General features: G+C 39.0%; 2 protein-coding genes and 1 non-coding gene across 4 annotated transcripts in view; 2 read left to right on the forward strand and 1 right to left on the reverse strand.

Moving 5' to 3' along the window:
* Positions 1–1057: 1057 nt before the first annotated feature.
* On the forward strand, positions 1058–1164 carry LOC148803403 (small nucleolar RNA R71). The gene has a single exon (XR_016081606.1). It is a non-coding gene; the product is annotated as a small nucleolar RNA R71 (small nucleolar RNA).
* Positions 1165–9828: 8664 nt separating this feature from the next.
* LOC104612757 (2-methyl-6-phytyl-1,4-hydroquinone methyltransferase, chloroplastic) lies at positions 9829–13391 on the forward strand. Its single transcript, XM_010280324.2, has 3 exons — positions 9829–10333; positions 10545–10851; positions 12882–13391. The coding sequence occupies exons 1-3, from the start codon at positions 9951–9953 to the stop codon at positions 13029–13031; spliced, it is 840 nt and encodes a 279-aa protein (XP_010278626.1). The 5' UTR covers positions 9829–9950; the 3' UTR covers positions 13032–13391.
* A 5065-nt stretch (positions 13392–18456) lies between these two features.
* The window catches only part of LOC104612758 (aminomethyltransferase, mitochondrial-like), a 31688-nt gene continuing 29843 nt past the window's right edge, over positions 18457–20301 (reverse strand). For both annotated transcript variants that reach the window (XM_088902694.1, XM_010280325.3), the window contains exon 5: positions 18457–19198. In XM_088902694.1, the coding sequence (XP_088758820.1) occupies positions 18652–19198 (547 nt within the window). In that variant the 3' untranslated portion in view covers positions 18457–18651. The remainder of the gene's footprint in view (positions 19199–20301) is intronic.

Genomic DNA, 20301 nt, shown 5'->3' on the forward strand with positions numbered 1-20301 from the left:
GCACTCTTCGTTCAATTTCACCATCTCACATTCCTCCCATTTCCTTTTGTTCGACATCACCTCCTTCAAGAATTTGGCATATTTTGGCATCTGCGACAATACATCAAGAAGAGGGATGTTAATATGTATCTTTTTAAACACTTCCAAAAATTTCTCAAATTGTTTATGCATGTTAGCTTTCAAAACTCTTCCAGAGTAGGGAAGGAGAAGTTTAATAGAATCTAAATTCAGTTTAGGTGTACTCCCTTCAGTCTCCTTTTGTGAATCGGCTACTTCAGCTTCCTTGTCATCATTCTGGGTCTCGCCAATTGTCTTCCCACTTCTCAAAGCTATAGAGTTTATTTGCTCTCTTGGATTCTTCTCCGTATTGCTGGGCAGCCATTCCTCCTTTCTTTCCGACAACAGATTCACAATCTGCCCCATTTCGACTTCTAAGTTTTTGATTGATGCTTCTTGACTTAAGAATCTCTTATCATGTTCTTGGAGCTTTGCTTCAGTAGTATTGATGAACTTAGAAATCATTTCTTCCAAATTACTCTTCTTTTCTTGTGGGGGCGGCTACAGTTGGAATCCCATGGGTGCTTTTTGCTGGTTGTTGTTCCATGAAAAATTTGGATGATTCCTCCACCCTGGGTTGTATGTGTTTGAGTAGGGGTTGAAATTTGGCCTGCCAGTATGAGAGATAAAATTAACATGCTCATGTGAAGCAAAAGGGTTACCTAATGGATAGTTAGAATTAGTATGTCCTATTTCACCTTAGAAATCACATGGGATGCTAGATGATGTATTCATTGCTGCAATATTAAAAGTATCAAATTTTTTATTCAGACTAGCAAGTTGAGCAGATATGGCTAGAAGGGAATCGATGTGGTGTACTCCCCTTCGATCAATTCGGTCATTACTCCACTGGTAGCTGTTCGACACCATCTCTTCTACTAGATCATAAGCTTCTTTTGGTGTTTTTTTCATGATTGTGCCACTTGCAGTTGCATCAATAATAGAACGATTAGAGGGGGTAATACCATTATAAAATGTTTGAATTTGACGCCAAGTTGGTATCCCATGGTGAGGACACTTCCTAAGCATCTCCTTGAATCGTTCCCATGCTTCATACAGAGATTCTCTCTCTAATTGAGCAAAAGTAGTGATATCATTAATTAATTTTGCTGTTTTAGAAGGTGGAAAATACTTAGCCAAGAATTTTTGGGTCAGGTCATTCCAAGTGGTGATACTTCCTGTAGGGAGTGAGTTAAGCCAATCTTTAGCTCTATCACGCAATGAAAATGAAAATAGTCTAAGCCTAATGGCATCATCACTAACTCCATTATGTTTAAATGTATCACATATTTCCAGGAAGTTAACAATATGTGCATTAGAGTCATCATTTGGCAACCCACTAAATTGAATACTTGTCTGAATCATTTGAATGATTGCAGGCTTGATTTTGAAATTGTTGGCTTGAATTGTGGGCTTGCAAATACTGGAAGTAGCCCCATCAATGGTTGGACAGGCGTAGTCCAAAAGGGTGCGATTTGCTTCTGCCATCTCTTCCTCAACTTTTATTGCTAGTTTGCCAATTTCAACATCCTCCCTCGTTTTGCCTCTTGTTGGCTCTTTGCAACAAGCGAAGGGTCCTGTCTATTTCAGGATCTAATCGTGCTAATCATTCTTGTCTAGTGCGTGTCATGCACTAGTGAATCTAAACATAGCTAGAATTCGAACAAATAAAATAAAAAAATATAAACAGAAATAAAAAGTCCAAATTAACCAAGGTTAACAAGCTCTAATATTATTTTTGGATTAAATCCCCGGCAACGGCGCAAAAAACTTGATAGCTATGATTATAACCCTAGCAAGTGCACTAGTTATCAAGTAGTATAAAAATATCATTCCTACGAGGATTTAACAAAATAAGTATTAGAATTACAGCCTTCCCTAATTATTTGGACAATCAAATTTCAGATTTAAGAGTAAAAGCTACTGAAAAACAGAAAAAGAAAACAAGAGCAAGAGTACCAATGCTGAAGTATGCAACGATTGACTGAATTCGATAGGACCTTTGGTCCGCCTAACCATTCCAATGAATGGTAATAGATGAGATTATACAAGATAACTTGTCATTCCCATAAGCTGAAGTTTTTCCAATTTTATTCAATATTCTTTCTCAAGATATATCAAAACTACTTCTATCAGGTAACCCCTCGATCTCTCGACTAGAGTTCTCAAGATAGAAATGCATTCAATTCATGGAAAAACTATTACATTCAGATGAATCATGTATATATACCCCTATATAACATTCAATTCACACTATGAATTATTTGGTCTGCTATATGAATTCTTCTCTTGATTCATTCACATAAACCAAATCAATTAAGAGATGGTCACTCCTAATAGCATTAAGCAAGATAACTCATAGATTATATGGAAATCACAATCTTAGAAAAAATCAGAATAAACATATATTCATTGTTATGATTAGGTTTTCCACAGCCCTAGCTACAAATAAATCAGTTCATACTAGAGGAAATAAAGCAAACAAGAGGAAAGAAAGAACTCATGGTATCACCCTTGGAGCTGAGATTTCCACTTCTCCTTGTCACCACCTCCTTCTTGCAGTCTTCTTGCTTGATAGATTGGTTGCTCTTCTGCTTCTTGATACCTCTCTAGTCCGCCCCCCATCCCTTTATATAGCTTAAAGGGGAGGGGGTGGTCTCCAACTCCTTCTTGGAGTTTATCTTTCAAAAATAGAAAGTCCGAGTCTAATCCTACTCTTATCTCTTTATCTAGTGAACTCAATCTCTTTATCTTTCTAGGATTACATCACAAATTTAAATTTGGTAGGACTCTTCTCAGTTTCTTGTTCTTGCATTCATATTAGGCTTCCACTGCGAATTGGGCTGCTGCAAGGCTTTTCTACAAGTTGGGCCTTCCTACGAATTTGCCCCGACTTCAGGACCAGATTTGACTTCGATTCTGGCCGAATCTGCGAAAGCCCAAAATATGAAAGTTGTAGCTTTCTCTCTTATCTTTCTAGCGAGTCTTGAATCAGCCCCATCAGATCTATGAGAGTTAGGCCCAGATTACCGAACAGTGCCGAAACTGTAAAAAATCATCCGATTTGCCTTGCTTTTCTCCTGATGTTTTTTTTCATGCCCTGAACCAAAATACAAGAAATATGAGTCCAAATAAGTATTAATTCAGTATAAAAGACTGAATATTTGGGGATAAAAATATGATAAATTTTATTCTCATCATTGATTTAGACCTAAACCAATTTAAGGCGGCTACCTGGCCGGTTAGTCTTTGCACTTCCTTTATGTCCCGAGGTGGTCACATATCTAGTATAGCCTTTATTTTGTCTGGGTTGGCCTTGATGCCACGTCGATTCACTATATAGCCAAGAAACTTTCCTGACGTGACCCTGAAGACACATTTATTTGGGTTGAACTTCATGTATATACTTCATTAGAATTTGAAAAACAGAACTTAAATCATCGATTAAAGAATTTGAAAACTGGGTCTTCATGACCATGTCGTCAATATAACATTTAACTTTATTTCCGATAAGTGATTCAAAAACTTTGTTTACAAGTTGCTGGAAGGTTACTCCAGCATTTTTCAATCCAAAGGGCATTACTTTATAGCAGTATAAGCCTAGTTAGGTTACAAATGCAATTTTATCTTAGTTTGCTAGGTCCATCATAATCTGGTTGTAGCCGGAGTAGGTGTCTATGAAGCTCACCAACTCGTGCCCTGGGGTCACGTCTACTAGGAGATCTATTCTGGGAAGGGGGAAGCAGTCCTTTGGCAGGCTCTGTTGAGGTCTGTGTAGTCGACGCACAAGCGCCACTCTCCGTTAGCCTTTTTCACGAGCATTGGGTTGGCCACCTTGCTCGGGTACTAGACCTCTTTAACAAAGTCTGTTGTGAGGAGCTTCCCAACCTCCTCATCAACTACCCTCAACCGCTCCGGGGCGAGAGGTTCCATTTTTTTTTGTCTAATTGGCCTAACTAAGGGATCCACATTAAGTTTATGAGTTATAATACTTGGGTCAATGTCAGGCATTTCTTACGCGGACCAAGCAAAAATATCTAAATTACTAAGTAAGAAACTTACTAGTTGTGACCGAAGTGGTTTGCTTAGTAGAGCGCCGATTTGGAGGGTCTTCGTCGGCTCGGCGTTAGAGATTGGGACCTGGACTATCTTCTCCATTGGGACAGCTCGCTCCTCTACGTGTTCGGGGGGCGGCTCTAGTTTGACCGATTATTTAATTCTTATATATAATATATAAAATTTTTAAATGTTTTATATAATTTATATATATAATAATTAAAATTATATAAATAATTTATATATTTATTAATTACCTAAAATAATTAATTAGTCGAATTCTAATTGAACCAAATATTTGAATATTCAATCTGATTCAAATTCGAATGGAATCAAATTTTTTAATCGGATTCAAATTCAGGATTCGAATTCAGATATTGTCTGATTCGATTTGAATTCAATCCGTTTACACCCCTACCACTAGTGGTTCTTTGTTTTTTTTCTCTCTCACCATCCCTCCTCTCTCTTCATCTTCTCTTTCTTCTTCCCCCTTTTGCCTTCTAATTCCCTCTCTTGCTTTGAAGTTCCATCTTCTCCACAACAAGCGAACATGGGAGAATTTGAATTGTTATAATATGGGCAACCAGTAGACACCTTAAAAATAGTGAATTGTTATAATTATCAATTTTCAACGGTTTTAGTAGGTTGAATTTGAATTATAAATACGGGCACCTTTGGAATCTTATATATATATATATATATATATATATATATATATATATTAATAGGATAGGGGTGCTCCCTCCGTGAGGAGAGCAACCTATTTCCTATATATAATTTTTTTGTTAAAACGGGTTGACCGTTCGGTTCAAACAGTTGGACTGTTTAATACAATAGCCGAATTCCTGATCGGTTTGATCTCTGGGTTAGTTTTGAAAATCATGATGTTATGTCATTCGAGCGTGTGATTTATAGGACTAAAAAATGGAACCGTTTTGGCCACTAGTTTTCAGGTTGATGATTCGACTATTCAGTTCGAACGGTCCACTCTGACAACAAAAATGAAAAAAAAGGCCAAAAACCATTGAATGGGTCAACGGGTTGATGGTTCGACCACTCGGGTCAATGAGTTGTTGACCAATTCAACGGTTTTTGGCCAGGGACCGGGATTGGTGTAGAACGGAACTGGTTGCCTAGACGGTTTCCAATTAAAAAAATAAAAAAATGGATGACCCGTTCTGACAACAAAAATTACAAGAAAAAAAATTGAGTGTGTGAGGTCCATTAAGTTGTACAATACGTGCTATGTCATTCGAGCACGTGACTCATACGACCTGAAAACGGAACCGTTCTGGCCACCGGTTTTTGAGTCAACGGTTCAACTGCTCAGTTCGAACAGATGGCTTGTTCTAACAACAAAAAATAAAAAAAAAATAAAATATGACCAAAAACCATTTAACGGGTCAATGGTTTGACCACCTGGGTCAATGGGCCATTAACCGATTCAACGATTTTTGGCCAGGGTCCGAGATTAGGATAAAACGAAACTGGTGGCCTAGATGGTTCCCAATTAAAAAAAATAAAAAAATGGCCGACACCACTGAATGGGTCAACGGGTCGATGGTTCGACCACTTGGGTCAATGGGTTATTGAACAATTCAACGGTTTTTGGCGAATGACTTGGTTAATGATTCCATTCCAGCCCCTGCGAAGCAATGCCCCTCTGCTAGTATATCTTTTAATAGGAAAGGGGTGGTCTCCTCTTTCGCCAAATGGCAGTCTTATATTTTACATTGTTTATTCTATAGGTTTAAACCATCATGTGAAAAAACAATTTTTTTTTTTTATAAATGAGTGAAAAACCTAGTCCATCTATTTTTCTCTTTCATACAGTATTCATCTCTCCCATCTTCAATGCTACATTCAATATAATAAGTAAAGAAGTAAAGATAATAAATAAAGCTTTCCTCAGTTGTATGCACTAAAAAATTCAAAAATTTTGGCCTTTTTGTTTTGGTGGTAAAACGGAATTGGTTGCTTGGACAATTCCTAATTAAAAAATAAAAAATGACGGTTTGATCGCCCAATTCAAAAGGACGACTCATTTTCACAACAAAAATTATAGGCAAAAAATTAAGTGTGTGAAGTTCATTAAGTAGTACCATATGTGTTATGTCATTTGAGCATGTGACTCATACGACACGAAAACGGAACCGTTCTGACCACTGGTTTTTGGGTCGACGGTTCGACTGTTTGGTTTGAACAGGTGGCCCGTTCTGACAACAAAAATAAAAAAAAGACCAAAAACCATTGAACGGGTCAACGGTTCAACCATTCGGGTCAATGGGTCATTGACCAATTCAACCATTTGGCCAAGGACTGGGATTGGGATAAAACAGAACCGGTTGCTTGGACGGTTCTCAATTAAAAAAAAAATAAAAAAGGCGAAAAACCATTGAATCAGTCAACAATTTGATTTCCTGTGTTAATGGGTCATTGACCGATTCAACGGTTTTTGGCTAGAGACCGGGGGTGGGGTAAAACGGAACCGGTTGCCTGGACGGTTCCCAGACCAAAATGTCTGTTCGTCCAGGTCAGTGGCGGTTCAAAAACCATGGTTTTTATGCTTTTGGATTTTCACTATTCAAAGGTTTCTTCTACTATGGGCTTTATTCGAACGTGTGCGATATGTTCCTTTTTTTTTCATTTTCTACTTTTGTTTGTTTGTTTGTTTGTTTGTTTTTTGTGTTTGGTCTTCTTATTTAAGATCCTCTAAAACAGTCTAGGGTTTACCACAATTTTATTTCTTCCTTTTTGTTTTTTCTTTAGGTTTTCTTGTGCAATGTTTTTTTTTTTTTTTCTTATAAGACGACCTGCTTTGTCACTTTCTTTGATTGCATGTATGTTTAGCTCCGTCAAGGTTCAAAATATCAATACTCCCGATATGTCGCTAGGGGCATATTGGGCATTTCGATACTTGTTATTTTACTTTTTTTTTTTTTATTTTTTTCCAAAACTAGTTCAGGGGAGCCGGTCTAGGACCCCTCTAGACCCCTCCATCCCCTGAACTGGTCAGACCCCCGATACACCCACTGTAGGGGCGTATCGGAAGGGTTCATGAATGATACGTATCGGTCGATACGGGCCGATACGTAACGATTCTTTGAACCTTGAGCTCCGTCTCAAAGCGGAACTTTGGACTCGATTTTCTGGTTTTTTTCCTTGGTTTTTCCAGTTTGGTGGATTTACCACCAATTTTTTCTATGTTTAAGGTCACTTTGACTTTATCTTTCAAGGTTTTGGAATCCCTTGCAATGTCTACCCTTCCCATGATTACGACTACAAATTTATTTCATCTAATTATTAACATCTAGAAAAAATGACCCGAAAATGGAACCATTCTGGCCATTGGTTTCTAGGTCAACGATTCAATTGTTTGGTCTGAATAGGTGGTCCGTTCTGACAACAAAAATTTAAAAATAAAAAATGGCCAAAAACCATTAAGCGGGTCAATGGGTTGTCCACCTGGTTCAACGGGTCGTTAACTGATTCAACGATTTTTAGTTAGGGATTGGGTTTGGGGTAAAATGGAACCGGTTGCCTGGACGGTTCCCGTGCCGAACGATCCTATTGTTCGGATCAACTGGGAGTTTTCGCTATAATACAAATGACAATTATGAAATAGAACTCAGAACTATCACTATATGATCGTATTCTTTTATATGAGATGCTTTGCTGAAACAATATTTAAAAAACGAGTACATGATTATCTCTTTTAAGTCTTTCTGAGCTTTTAAGACTTGAATACTTTAATTACAAATTTCTTATTAAGAAATTATTATTTTTTAATATAATAAATTGTAATGTTACAATTCTATGCATTCTAGCCCCCCTCCGCTAGTCCATATTATTGTGTTTATATGAGTGTCATGCAATGTAAGTGTTTGGAATACTTTTCCAAAACGTTCCAACATTACCTATGTTCACATCTTACCATGAGACTGATCCATTATAGTGAGATGTGTGGTTAGGATCGTACAATTGTGTATATATATATCATCCCTTACTTTGTGTTTTGTGAATATGATTTTTGGAAGAAGCACAATTTTGACGTTTTTCGTTACTATTGAAAGAGCGTATATGCATGCATACAGTAAAGAATAATATTTAGCTTGAATTTATAAATTATATCAAAATCAACTTCCTTCTTTGTTATATTATAAATAGTAGAAATTTTCATTTCATGTGTGTACGGTGCCTATATTAAAACAAATATAATTATGCATTATATCATGTGTCAAAATATTACCGTTTTAAAAGCTGGCCTAGAGATGGAACGACTAGCCACAGGTTTCTAAGTCAGCGTTTCTATCGTCCGGGTCTAATGGTTCGGATCAGTTACATTATTAGGGCAATTAGACTTTTAGGTAATTAATTTTTTATGGGAGCCCGTGGTTATGATCAAGAAAGAAAGAAGAGAAAAGAAAAAAAGAAAAGGAAGGAGAGAGAAAGAAATAAAGGAAGGAGGGAAGAAGGAAGAGGTGGAGCGGTGATGATGATAGCAATGGTGACGATAACAATAGAAACGCAGATCTCATATCTGAGATCCAGTTTTTCTCCGGTCTCCAACCTCTACAATCTTCTTCTTTTTCTTCTCTTTATTGTATATGGTATCTAGTGATATGAGATCTGAGATGTTCTTCTCTCTCTCTATTATATCCGCAAACTGCTATCTTGGTTTAACGGGTTAATGGTTCAATCGCTCGTATCAGTGGTTTTTTGACTAAGTTATTGGGTTTTGGCCTAGGAACGGGCTAAGGGTGAAACAGAACTGGTTGCCTGAACAGTTTGCGGGCTGAACGATCTGACCATTCAAGTCAAAATGCGATTCAAAACAATGTTCAAAGTATCAATACGTATTGGCCCGTATCGACTGATACACATCATATCGGGAACTCCCAATACACCCCTACAGAGGGTGTATTAGGGTTTTGACCGATTCAAAGTATGTACGAAAGACCACCTTAAACCGACCCCTTTAAACCGGATTTAAAAAAAAAACTAAAAAAAACTATCGATACGCCATGGAGCATATCGATATTTTGAACCCTGGTTAAAAACACTGCAAAATATTCTATTTTTCCAATATTTACTGCTTTAAATCATGTACAAACAATGATATAATATATATGGACACGTGTTGTGAATGAGTGGTTAATTTCAACCTGATTCCAGCTCCCATTGTCCTCCGGATTAATTATGGTTAGTGGTTAGTGGGTGGGTTGATTTTCAACTTACACCCGATCCATCCAATTGCCACCCCCAATTGATCCTATCAGTAAGAAAACCTTTTTTTTTTTTTTTTTTGAGAAACTAGCAGTAAGAAAACCTTGGGTTTACATGTTCGATGTCGGGTGAACCCTGCCAACTTGGCCTGTCGAATTTTAAACATCCAAATACCCTTATCTTTTCACTCATGCTTAACATTTTCACCAATGAATTGGTATCGAAGGCTTGTAGCGGGCACATGACAAGTGACAAGATAAGGTCGGACAAACGATGTCAAAATCATACAGTTTCTGGTTGGGTACATGACAATTCAATAACTAATACCACCGCCGTGAAAGAAGCTTCTCGCCATTGGGTTGGTGCCAAATGGGTCGTATGACAAGGTCTGGTGGTTTTGTAAATTCAATCTTGATTAGTTAACAACACTAAATTCTAACCCACCTACGCTAGACAACCAATGGTTATAAGTAGTGTAGACGGAAGGGGAGGGGGATATGAAGAAAAGCCTAAAGTTATCAAGAGTCAAAAAGATTGATTGAAAGTTGAAGGTTGAAGCCTAATATCATCAGTAGTTCAGAGGTCAAGTTTTAAGTTATTAGTTTATCAACATGGAATCGCTGACGCGGAAGCCTCTGCGTTCTTGCCAGAATAAACAATTGGCCTTCTGGTTCTACAGGGTACTATCGATCTTTTATGATTCTGCTAAGAGTGTCATGTGGACGGAGTCGATGAGGGACGAAGCTCTAGAGGAGCTGGACTTGACTGAAGAAAATCTCAAGGTGGTGGACGTTGGAGGTGGCACCGGTTTTACAACACTGGGCCTCGTACGCCACGTAAAACCTGAAAACATTACTCTGCTCGATCAGTCGCCTCATCAGTTAGCCAAAGCCATGGCTAAAACACCCCTCAAAAATTCTACTTTTGTTGTGGGCAACGCTGAAGATCTCCCTTTCCCCGACGATTTTGCCGACAGATACGTCTCTGCCGGAAGGTACCTTAATTACCCTGTATTTTAATTACTAATTTCTACCAACCTCGCTATGTTGCTATTATTATCGGTTGCACTCACACCCATGAAAGTATGTATAGTTCCCTTTTCCCTTTTGTACTTAGATCATCATCAGTAGGTACTGTTATTTCTTCTTCATTTCATTCCTTCTTTCGGAGGTTTTTAATTGGCTTGGTAAACTTGGTGCACACAGCATAGAATATTGGCCAGATCCACAGAGAGGGATCGCGGAGGCTTATAGGGTGGTGAAGAAGGGAGGAAAGGCGTGTATCATAGGCCCTGTTTATCCGACTTTCTGGCTTTCAAAATTCTTCGCAGACCTTTGGATGCTGTTTCCTAAAGAAGAAGATTACCTCCAGTGGTTCGAGAAGGCTGGTTTCACCGATGTAAAGCTCAAGAGGATTGGACCAGAGTGGTACAGGGGAGTCCGAAGGCATGGCCTGGTCATCGGCTGCGTTGTCACCGGCACCAAGGCTGATCATGGTCCATCTGCTCTCGAGGTGAGTGACACACTCTCACGAGTTCCGGATCACCTGTTTAGCGAACCCGATGAACAGACAAAACACGTAACCTCTAAGCAAGGATGTAGGATACGAACGAATACCACTCGTCGAGTTAATTTTTCGACGTGTCTGCATATCCATACGAACGAATACCACTAGCGGCAGCGACCGCTCTCCGTCAGATTAATGCGTCCTTCTGTTATATATTTTATTCACGTTGTCTTCCGTTATTTATTCTCGTCTATCTGGAGATTTTGAATCTCTGACAACAAATCAAGTATTAACTCCATGTTGGGTAGAGATACTCGATTCAAGCGCCATGCAGCTGCTATATGTCTTGACACCACCCAACCAACCAATCTATCTCGTTAATATTTATAAGCTTTCAGACAAAGATACAAGAGAATTTATCTTCAAACATATGGTTGGGATAATTTCTAGAAGTGATTTTTTTTTCTTAATATTATCCTCTTTTAATACCACATGCAACCTAAATGCTTTCCAACTTGTCTAATATTAGATCGACAATACAAATTAAAAATTAATTAAGAGAGCTAAGCATCTCCCTTCAATGCTTTTAAATCATGACCTTAAATTTATTGCTGTGGCCCCACCTAGATGCATCTCCCTTCATCTAATCCAAAGTTGGGCCATTATCAATACATCAAATACTTTGATTTTATTGTTTCAGTGCAGCCTCAATCATGGTTATACTGCTTTTCTGCCTCTTTGGTCTAGAAACATGGTGCATAGACGAGGTCTGTGGGGTCGGTGATGCTCAATGTTTTTAAATTATATGCATCTCCCTTAAATTAAAAGGGTATTATTGCCTATTGGACAATATGAGTTTTATTTTCTTTTCACTTGTTTCTAGAATTATCATGTTAATAAAAAATAAAATATATCCTCTAACTTTTATTTTTTGTTATTTTTTTGAAATAGAGGTGCAACTTTTGGGGGTTGGAGTTGGGATTTTGTTAAAATTCAAATGGGCCCAATCCGAAGCTCGAACCCGAAATAGTGTAAACTGTTAATTTGTGTCAATTTGATTCTCATTTTTTAGAATTAAAAATAAGATGATTTACTTTCAAAAACAAATTATATTTTTGAAACTATTAAATTATGTTTTCTAAAAAATAAATTTTCACTCCACTAAGAATGATGTTCGGTTTAAAAAACAAAATCAATTGTGAAAACCTCAGATTCACGAGGTGTGGGTTTGCCGCCTTAAATTTTTCCTCTCTTTCAATTTTCATACTACCCAAATAGTTATTATTTATTATTTTTTGTATTTTTAGTCATTTCTTGATATGTATGATGAATATCAATATTTTTTATTTATTGTACTTATTTTTATTTAATATGATAAATATATAATACTATAGATATGATTAATTTTTTATATTTTTTATATAATTTACTTTTATATTTTATTATTTAATTTATAATATCAATAATTTGATCGTTAAACTGATAACCCGTCACCGGGAAATTAAAAGTCGGTATATTTTCAAGTTGCTGGTTTCAAAAATATAAAGGGAATGGTGAGACTTGATCTTTAATCTGAAGCCACAATTAAAGACAAGCCAACGGCACAGGAATTTTACGACTAATATAAGTCAACTGAATTAGGGGTCCGGAATCGGAATGGGTTATTTCGATTCATACTTTTTGGTTGGTGGAATTTGAATCTCATTTCTCATTCCTGCTAGTATTGTATTTGAGCAAATGATCATTCTCTGTTCTTCTCTTAGAAATAAAATATTATTCCTGCTTATTCTAATTTTTATTCACATTCTTATCTAAATCAATTAGATTATGGGAATAGACCATTTTAATTCTGATTCTAAAATATTTTGATTCCAATTTTAATTTTAATTCCAAACTGCAAATCAAAAGGAGCCTATAGGCTTTATTCACAATTGACCGAACCTCTGAGATTGAACTAATTAGACTCAAAACCAAATGAGATAGTACTAAAGAATGTGTATGTGTGTATGATGATCTCTATATTAATATTAATGCAGCTTGGGAGCAAAGTAGAAGAAAAGAAGGTGGGAACGGCGCAATTCATACTGCTCTTCATCATCGGTTACATTGCATCAGCATACTTTATGCTTGTACCACTCTATATGTGGCTCAAGAACATGTTCGTTCCACGTGGCAAATCCATATAGGTTATGGTTATTATTACTAGATGTATGCGTATCCTTGCAAGGTTGTCTCGTCGTCATTATCGTCTCGTCATGGTCAAGGTTTGTGGTGGTCGTCGTTTGTTGTTGTTATTGGTGGTGTTGAGCAGACGGCATGTTAAGTCACTAATAGATATTTAATTTGTTGGGGGATTTGGATTAAGTTTAGTTTTTCTCAAGATAGTTTTTATTTAATTGTTACTGGAAATCCTTGAGCGTTGTTGAGGAATGCAGACATTTGCTTTCTTGTAATCAAATGTTATCAGCTGTTTTTGTGTTGTAATTGCGCTGCTCACAAGCTCGCTACATTGGCTGTTAAGTTGGGGTGAACAATTCTTGGATTAAGTTCCCTTCATTTTGTGAGAAATTACTAGTGATTTTTCGGAAATATTTTTCTAAATAAGAAAATGACTATTTTAGCCATAAAAAATTATTATAAAAGAGACATTTTGTCCCATCCAAGTATTGATGACAATTTTCTGTGCAAATGGGTATCAGTTACCCAGATATGTAATGATGAGGACGAATTTGACCCTCCAATGACATTGTGACACATGGCATTCCGAAACAGCTAGACGCCACCTAAGTGATGATTTGGAGTCTCAAATTGTAGTTCGTCTTCGTCCCGACCTGGCGAGTTGTCTTTATTGCCAACCTAGCAACTTCGACCACAACTTAGGCCGGTTAGGAGCACCTCGTCTAGGGCTGACCTGAAGCACCTCATCATTGACCGATGTGACCTCGACGCGAAGAGTGACCTCCCTCGAGGGCTTGCCGACCCGACTGAGGTCCAGGAAGCGACATACGAGTTGTGCTTGCCAACAAAATTGGTATGCATATCCCGACACTCCCAAGTTTCTCAGAAGTTGGCCTACGTACCGAGTGTTCTGGAGGATGGCCAACATGCCTAGCGGTTACCTCCAGGGATCTTGGACTGGTTAGGCGACCTCCCAGAAATCTCGGATGCGGTGTGTGAAGCCCACGCCAAACAAAGCTTATATAAAGGCACCAACCCCAATGACACGAAGAGGTACGTGTGATTAAGTGCATTCTAGCTCTCTTACTTCTCAAACTCTCAAATCGCATATACTATTACTGACTTAAGCATTAGAGCGACCTCGTCGGGTTAGCCACCCCGAGTTCTTACCTCCCTTTCTTTGTAGTTCGAGCAGTCTACTTGGCGGCAGGCATTTGAGCTGCACTACAGCTAGGAGCATCCAAATCGCACACTATCAATTGGCGCCGTCTGTGGGAAATGCTACAAGAAACTAAGATCTCACCTTCTAAAAGGCTAAGTCCTCATCTTCCAGAAAACTAAAGATCTCACCTTTTAGAAATTAAAATTCTCACTTTCTAATTTCCATTTTTATGAACTCAAAGGCACTTTTGAGCAGCATCAACACCCATAACGAATACTGATTACTGGGGGCAAAAACATCTATGATGAACCTAGAGAACTCCCCTGTAACAATCAGACAAGTTCAGGCCGAACTCAGCATCCCCAGTGCCCCAGATAAATACCCCACTACCACATGTTAACGTCCCTTTCCCCGCGGTAGAGCCATCAGTAGTTCCTGCCGGGATCGAAGCGCGGCAGTTCCATGAGATGAAGCATGAATTTCTAGATGTGAGCATGGGAGTAGCTCGACGTATTCATGTCGCTGCAGATTAGGCAGCAGCAAAATGACCTTAACAACCAGCAGCCTGGCGACAGGCACCTCGGAGTAAGCTGTCCCTGTTGGTCGAGCTAGTTATGGTTCTCGCAGGAAGTTGATGACCAACAGACTAAGTAGCTCTTCCGACTTTATTTCAGCCCAGATAAGCCTCCTCATAAGTCCTCTTCGCGAGGTCTCCTCTATAGATTGAACCCTTTGTAGCTCCCGCGGGAGTTAGCAGCCTACGAACTATGCAAACCCCCTTGTGGGTCGAGCCCCTCAAGGCTCCCGAGCGAGTCGGCGATCTACAGTTAGTAGAGCTGACCCTAGAGGTTGCTCCTTATGCCTTCTCGTAGGAGTGGACAACCAACATCATTACGAGGCTGATGTAGCGCAGCCGTGGCCCCAAACTTCTGACTCACATCGACAACAACATTATGCCCTCGCAAGGGGGGCAAAACAAGTACGTCGTGGTCTCACAAGCACTCATGTAGGAAGATAATCCCACGAGATGACGTAGAAGTAGCCATATGAGAAGTTACTACAGAATGACCACCCGCTTCGGCGGAAAGGTCAGGCCGCACGTCGGCTAAATTAGGATAAGGAGAGTGGACTGCAAGTTGCTCTCAGAACTTAAGGGCTAAAGTTCCAAGATAATAAAAGACCTTGGCACTACATGAGACCCATTCGCCTCTTTGGCATGGGTAGATAAGTCCTAATCGCCTCTTTAGCATAGGCGTGCTATGTCCCAGTCGCCTCTTCGACATGGGCAAATAAGTCCTAATCGCCTTTTCGGCATAGGCGTGTTAAGACCCAGTCGCCTCTTCGGCATAGGCGTGTTAACCGAACCATGGCACTTTTTTGTAAACCGAACCGGTGGTACCGGTTTTTCCAATTCTCCAAACCGAAATCGAACCGATACCAGTAGTTAATCGGTCCATCGGTTTCAGTTTTTGACCGGTTCAGTTCTTTGGTTTTTCGGTTTTTTATATTTATAATATATATTAAACAAATATATGTATAATATTATATAATAAATAATAAATGATATATAAAATATTATAAATATTTGAAATATATATAATATATTTATAAATATATCATTATAAATACAATATAAGTATATATTTATATATAATACATAGAAAATATGTGACATATATTAAAAATATATATAAAATATACATAAAAATATATATACCGATCGGTTTGGTTAACCGTCGGTTTTTTTTAGGTTAACCGAAAACCGAACCGATCCTTCGGTTTTTCAAAATTCCCAAACCGAAACCGAATCGATTGGTTTGATTAACCGCATTTTGGGGTTTGGTTTTCTCGGTTCGGTTCGGTTTTTTGGTTTTTTATGGACACCCCTGCCTAAAGCCTAAGGGCTAAGGTGCTGAGCTGATAAAAGAGCTCGGCACCACATAAGACCCAGTTGCCTCTTTTGCATGGGCAAAATAAAAAGCAGTTCGCATTCATCACGAGAAAGAGAACAAAGGAAAGACTAGTTTGCTTTTAGCACCATGACAGACGCAAACTTAGTCGATCTCTTCATAGTAGACCTCCACCTCTGTTTCAGGCTCTGCATCGAACTCGCTGGCTACTCTTTTGAGAACCAGCTCGAAGGAAGTTGCATCGAAGTCTACCTAGGTGGAGCGACTTGATAAAGCAGTCACACAGAACCCTCTCTTGAGGATGGCATGATAAACTTCGCTCTTGAGGTAATGGTCGGATTGCTGAACCCCTTGACGGTTCCATCCCTAATAAGGAAGATGTCCTCGGGGTACCTGCATCACCTTTCCTCGAACGGATGAATTCGCTCTCGTGCCCCGATAATCAAGACGACGAGGTCCTGCGTAAGGCTGCAAACACTTGGACTCTTCCGACTTGAGAAGCAAATTGGACCGATGCTTACGATTAAGAGCTTACCAAATCAGTCATTCCGAGGCAAATGGAGCGATCTACTCCCTTCGCCGAGCTACTTTCAGCTCGGGAGTGGGGGGTAATTGATGAGGGCGAATTTGGACCTCCAATGACATTGTGACACATGGCATCCTGAAACAGCTGGATGACACTCAGACGCCACCTAAGCAATGATTTGGAGTCCCAAATCGTAGTTCGTCTTTGCCCTGACATGGCGACCTGCCTTTACTGCTAACCTAGCGACTTCGACCACAACTTAGGCTGGCTAGGAGCACCTCGTCTAGGGCCGACCTGTAGCACCTCATCATTGGCCGATGTGACGTCGACGCGAGGAGCGACCTCCCTCAAGGGCTTGCCGACCTAACTGAGCTCCAGGAGGCGACTTGCGAGTTGTGATCGTCGACAAATTCGGTATGCATATCTCAACACTCCCAAGTTTCTCGGAAGTTGGCCCATGTACCGAGTATTCCAGAGGATGGCCAATGTGCCTTGCGGTTACCTCTGAGGATTTCGGACCGGTTAGGCGACCTCTCGAAAATCTCAGATGCGGTGTGTGATGCCCACGCCAAATAAGCTTATATAATGGCACCAACCCCAATGACACGAAGAGGTACACACGATTAAGTGCATTCTAGCTCTCCTACTTCTCAAACTCTTAGCTCTTATATACTTTTATTGACTTAAGCATCAGAGCAACCTCGTCGGGTTAGTCACCCCGGGTTCTCTGGTACCTCCCTTTCTTTGTAGATCGAGCGATCTACTTAGCAACAGTCGTTCGATTTGCCCTACAGCTAGGAGCATCCAGGTCGCACACCATCTTGTAATACCTAAGAAAAATAAATTTTGCATAGACCTCACATAAATCCAAAAAAAGAATATGATCAGTTTCTTAGTCAATAAGAACAAAAATCTCATTGAGAAGGCCCTAACATTATCCTCCCCTTGTGATTGAGGGTGTTCTTTTTCTTAATGTTTCCACAAAACAACATTTAGGCTAGTTTCATTCTTCAAGAACCAATGAGGATTGAGTAATGGAACTCGCCTAAAGGCTGTTTTATTGGAAAAAAATTAAAAAGAAAAATGCAGAGCAAAGGAAGATTCCAAACCCTATTACATGCTTCAATTCTGAATCCAGGTAATTGGATTTATGGATACTTAGGCCCTGTTCTCTTTTTGGTAAGATACTGACCCGAGTAAATGCAATTACCTAGGTAAGTTTTTCCTGGGAAACATTTACCCAAGTAAGTGCATTTACCCATGTTCTTTAACTTTTTATGCAAATAAGAAAATGACCATTTTAACCATAAAAATCCATTACTAAAAGGGGCATATTTGTCCATTCAAGCGTTGGCAACCCCGTAGGTGAGAAAGTTATTTACCCACCTAGGAGATAGATCCAGGAAAATAAACTTTTCTTGATCCCTACATAAATCTGAAAAAAGAACATAAAATTCTTGGACAATGAGAACTAAAATCCCATTGACCAACTTCCCCCTCTCAAAATCCAAAAAAAAAAAACGTCCCCTAACTGTTTCTTATAACTACACGTTTTTTATTGCTTTGTCTTTCTTTTCCCTTTTTTTGGATAAGCAAACTCTCAAATTCATAATCCCTTCTCTAAGTTTCAAATTTACATACACATGGTAGACCGCATACCTCTTGGCCAAACCATACAAACATCATCCCTACCAGTCATTTAAATTATTTAGAGAGAGAGAGAGAGCAGACATTCCTCACCAGCTGTTTTCTTCTGATTATCTTTATACCTTTTAACTCCCTGAGCGCCAAAAGAAAATTAACAAAAACAAATGAAAAAATAGAGGCACCACAAAGAGAGAAAATGGTCCACATTCACCATGGAATTCTCGCAACAAAAACCAATTTCAGTGCTAATTACAGCAGTTGGTTCAGTAGAATCATGTAAAGCGAAAAGAAGCAAGAAGGTAGCCGACAGAACAGAAACCCAGCATTTCAGACTTTTCAGTGAACTTGGTTGATCAGTACTGTTTTGTAGTTACAGAAATAAACTAAGATGGCTTGTAATATTTTGTAGGAACAAATGGCATTTTGGTGACCACACCATCATAGGATTTTCCACGAATTACAATCTTCACCTTTGTTCCTGCCTTGTGTGATCCAGATTTTACGTAACCCATGGCTATGTTCTTCTTGAGGCATGGACTGAATCCACCACTTGTCACTTCTCCAATGCCCTTGCCTGTACCATCCACAATCTCACTGTGGCTCCTTGGAGGTGGGCCCGAAGAGAAAAAACCAACACGTCTGATTGATGGACCCTCTTCAAGTTGTTTGAGGATTGTCTCAGCACCTAGAAACCCGCCTTCTGCTCTTCGTCTTTTTCCAATGGCCCATGTAAGCCCAGCTTCTACAGGGGTTATGTGCTGTTCCATGTCATTTCCATATAAACAAAGTCCAGCTTCAAGCCGGAGACTGTCACGAGCACCCAACCCAGTCAACCTTATTTTCCCTTCGGATTTCTCCAAAATTGCCTTTGCAAGATCCACTGCATGCTCTGAAGGAACAGAAATTTCAAAGCCATCTTCGCCAGTGTACCTGAAAAAGTGTATGCAAAGTACTGAGATGTGAGGCAATGCCCACTATTCTTCTTTAATAAAAAGTAACACAGAAAAAAATCTTAGTAAAGGGGAATAGCAACTGGAGATAAAACTTGTATGTTATGTCATTTTGACACCTTTGGCATCAAGTTCCATAAAATGCGACCACGGAACTTCCTACAGAGAACAGAACTTTTAGAAAGAAATATACAAATTCCTTCATTTACTGAAATGGCATTGCAGTATAATGGTCTTTGACAACTAATGATGGCTGGACAGCTGGACATGCCCTTAAATAATTCCGAAAGCCTATCCAGTATTTCATCATAAATAAAGATTTGTGGATCCATCTAGTTGTCAAAATTTTTCATTTCATATTTTTGGGTAATAATGTTCCTTCTACCAATAACAAAAACAGCACCCGGCACTTGTTTGTTTTTTCAGATAAAATAAGTTTTATTAAAATAAAAAGAAATTACAAGGAAGATGATAAGGAATCACCCGAGAGTAGGCCATCAAAACTCCCTCTCTTTCTGGGTATGGAGGAAGGGACCCTGCCCCTTACAATATTGGAGTGACTGAACAAGATATCCATTACATAAAAAATTTCAATGAATGATTTGATTGTCATCGCCAATCCCTATCACCCAGTTCAGCTATATTGAAGAATCCTATAATTGCACTAATTAATCATCCAACTGATTTGGCTCACCAATTAGTCATAGACTGTGACTTGGTTTCAGGGGGAAAAAGGAGAATTTGCCAATCTCTTTGTACCTAGGAATAGAAGTAAAGAGATTGCCCTACTTAAAACCCCATACATCCCAAACCCAGCAGGATTGGAGTCCCTACTGCAGCAGTCAAAGTTGTTCAGGTTCTGCTATTATGTAATTATGAAAAAACCTTTCACAGTGTCACTACAAAACAAGATTCATGAATGTTTTACTCCTCCAAGAAAAAAAAAAGACAACGCTATTAGAAGTATATGCAAGATGTATTTTTGGTTTCTGAAGATTTTTGAGTATGATGAGAATAGTGACTCCTTTTATGGTGGTGAGACTACAACATCCATTAGTTTAGGGATGGATAAAGAGATTCTGT

The sequence above is a fragment of the Nelumbo nucifera genome, chromosome 1, assembly GCF_055504915.1.
Source record: "Nelumbo nucifera cultivar China Antique chromosome 1, China Antique-T2T, whole genome shotgun sequence".
Lineage (NCBI taxonomy): Eukaryota > Viridiplantae > Streptophyta > Magnoliopsida > Proteales > Nelumbonaceae > Nelumbo > Nelumbo nucifera.

What these genes read in the sequence shown, in the direction of transcription:
- LOC104612757 (XM_010280324.2), top strand. Translation starts at nt 9,951, where the DNA reads ATGGAATCGCTGACGCGGAAGCCTCTGCGTTCTTGCCAGAATAAACAA. An exon ending in AGATACGTCTCTGCCGGAAG is followed by an intron (nt 10,334 to 10,544) that starts GTACCTTAATTA and finishes TGGTGCACACAG; the next exon opens with CATAGAATATTGGCCAGATC. An exon ending in ATGGTCCATCTGCTCTCGAG is followed by an intron (nt 10,852 to 12,881) that starts GTGAGTGACACA and finishes ATATTAATGCAG; the next exon opens with CTTGGGAGCAAAGTAGAAGA.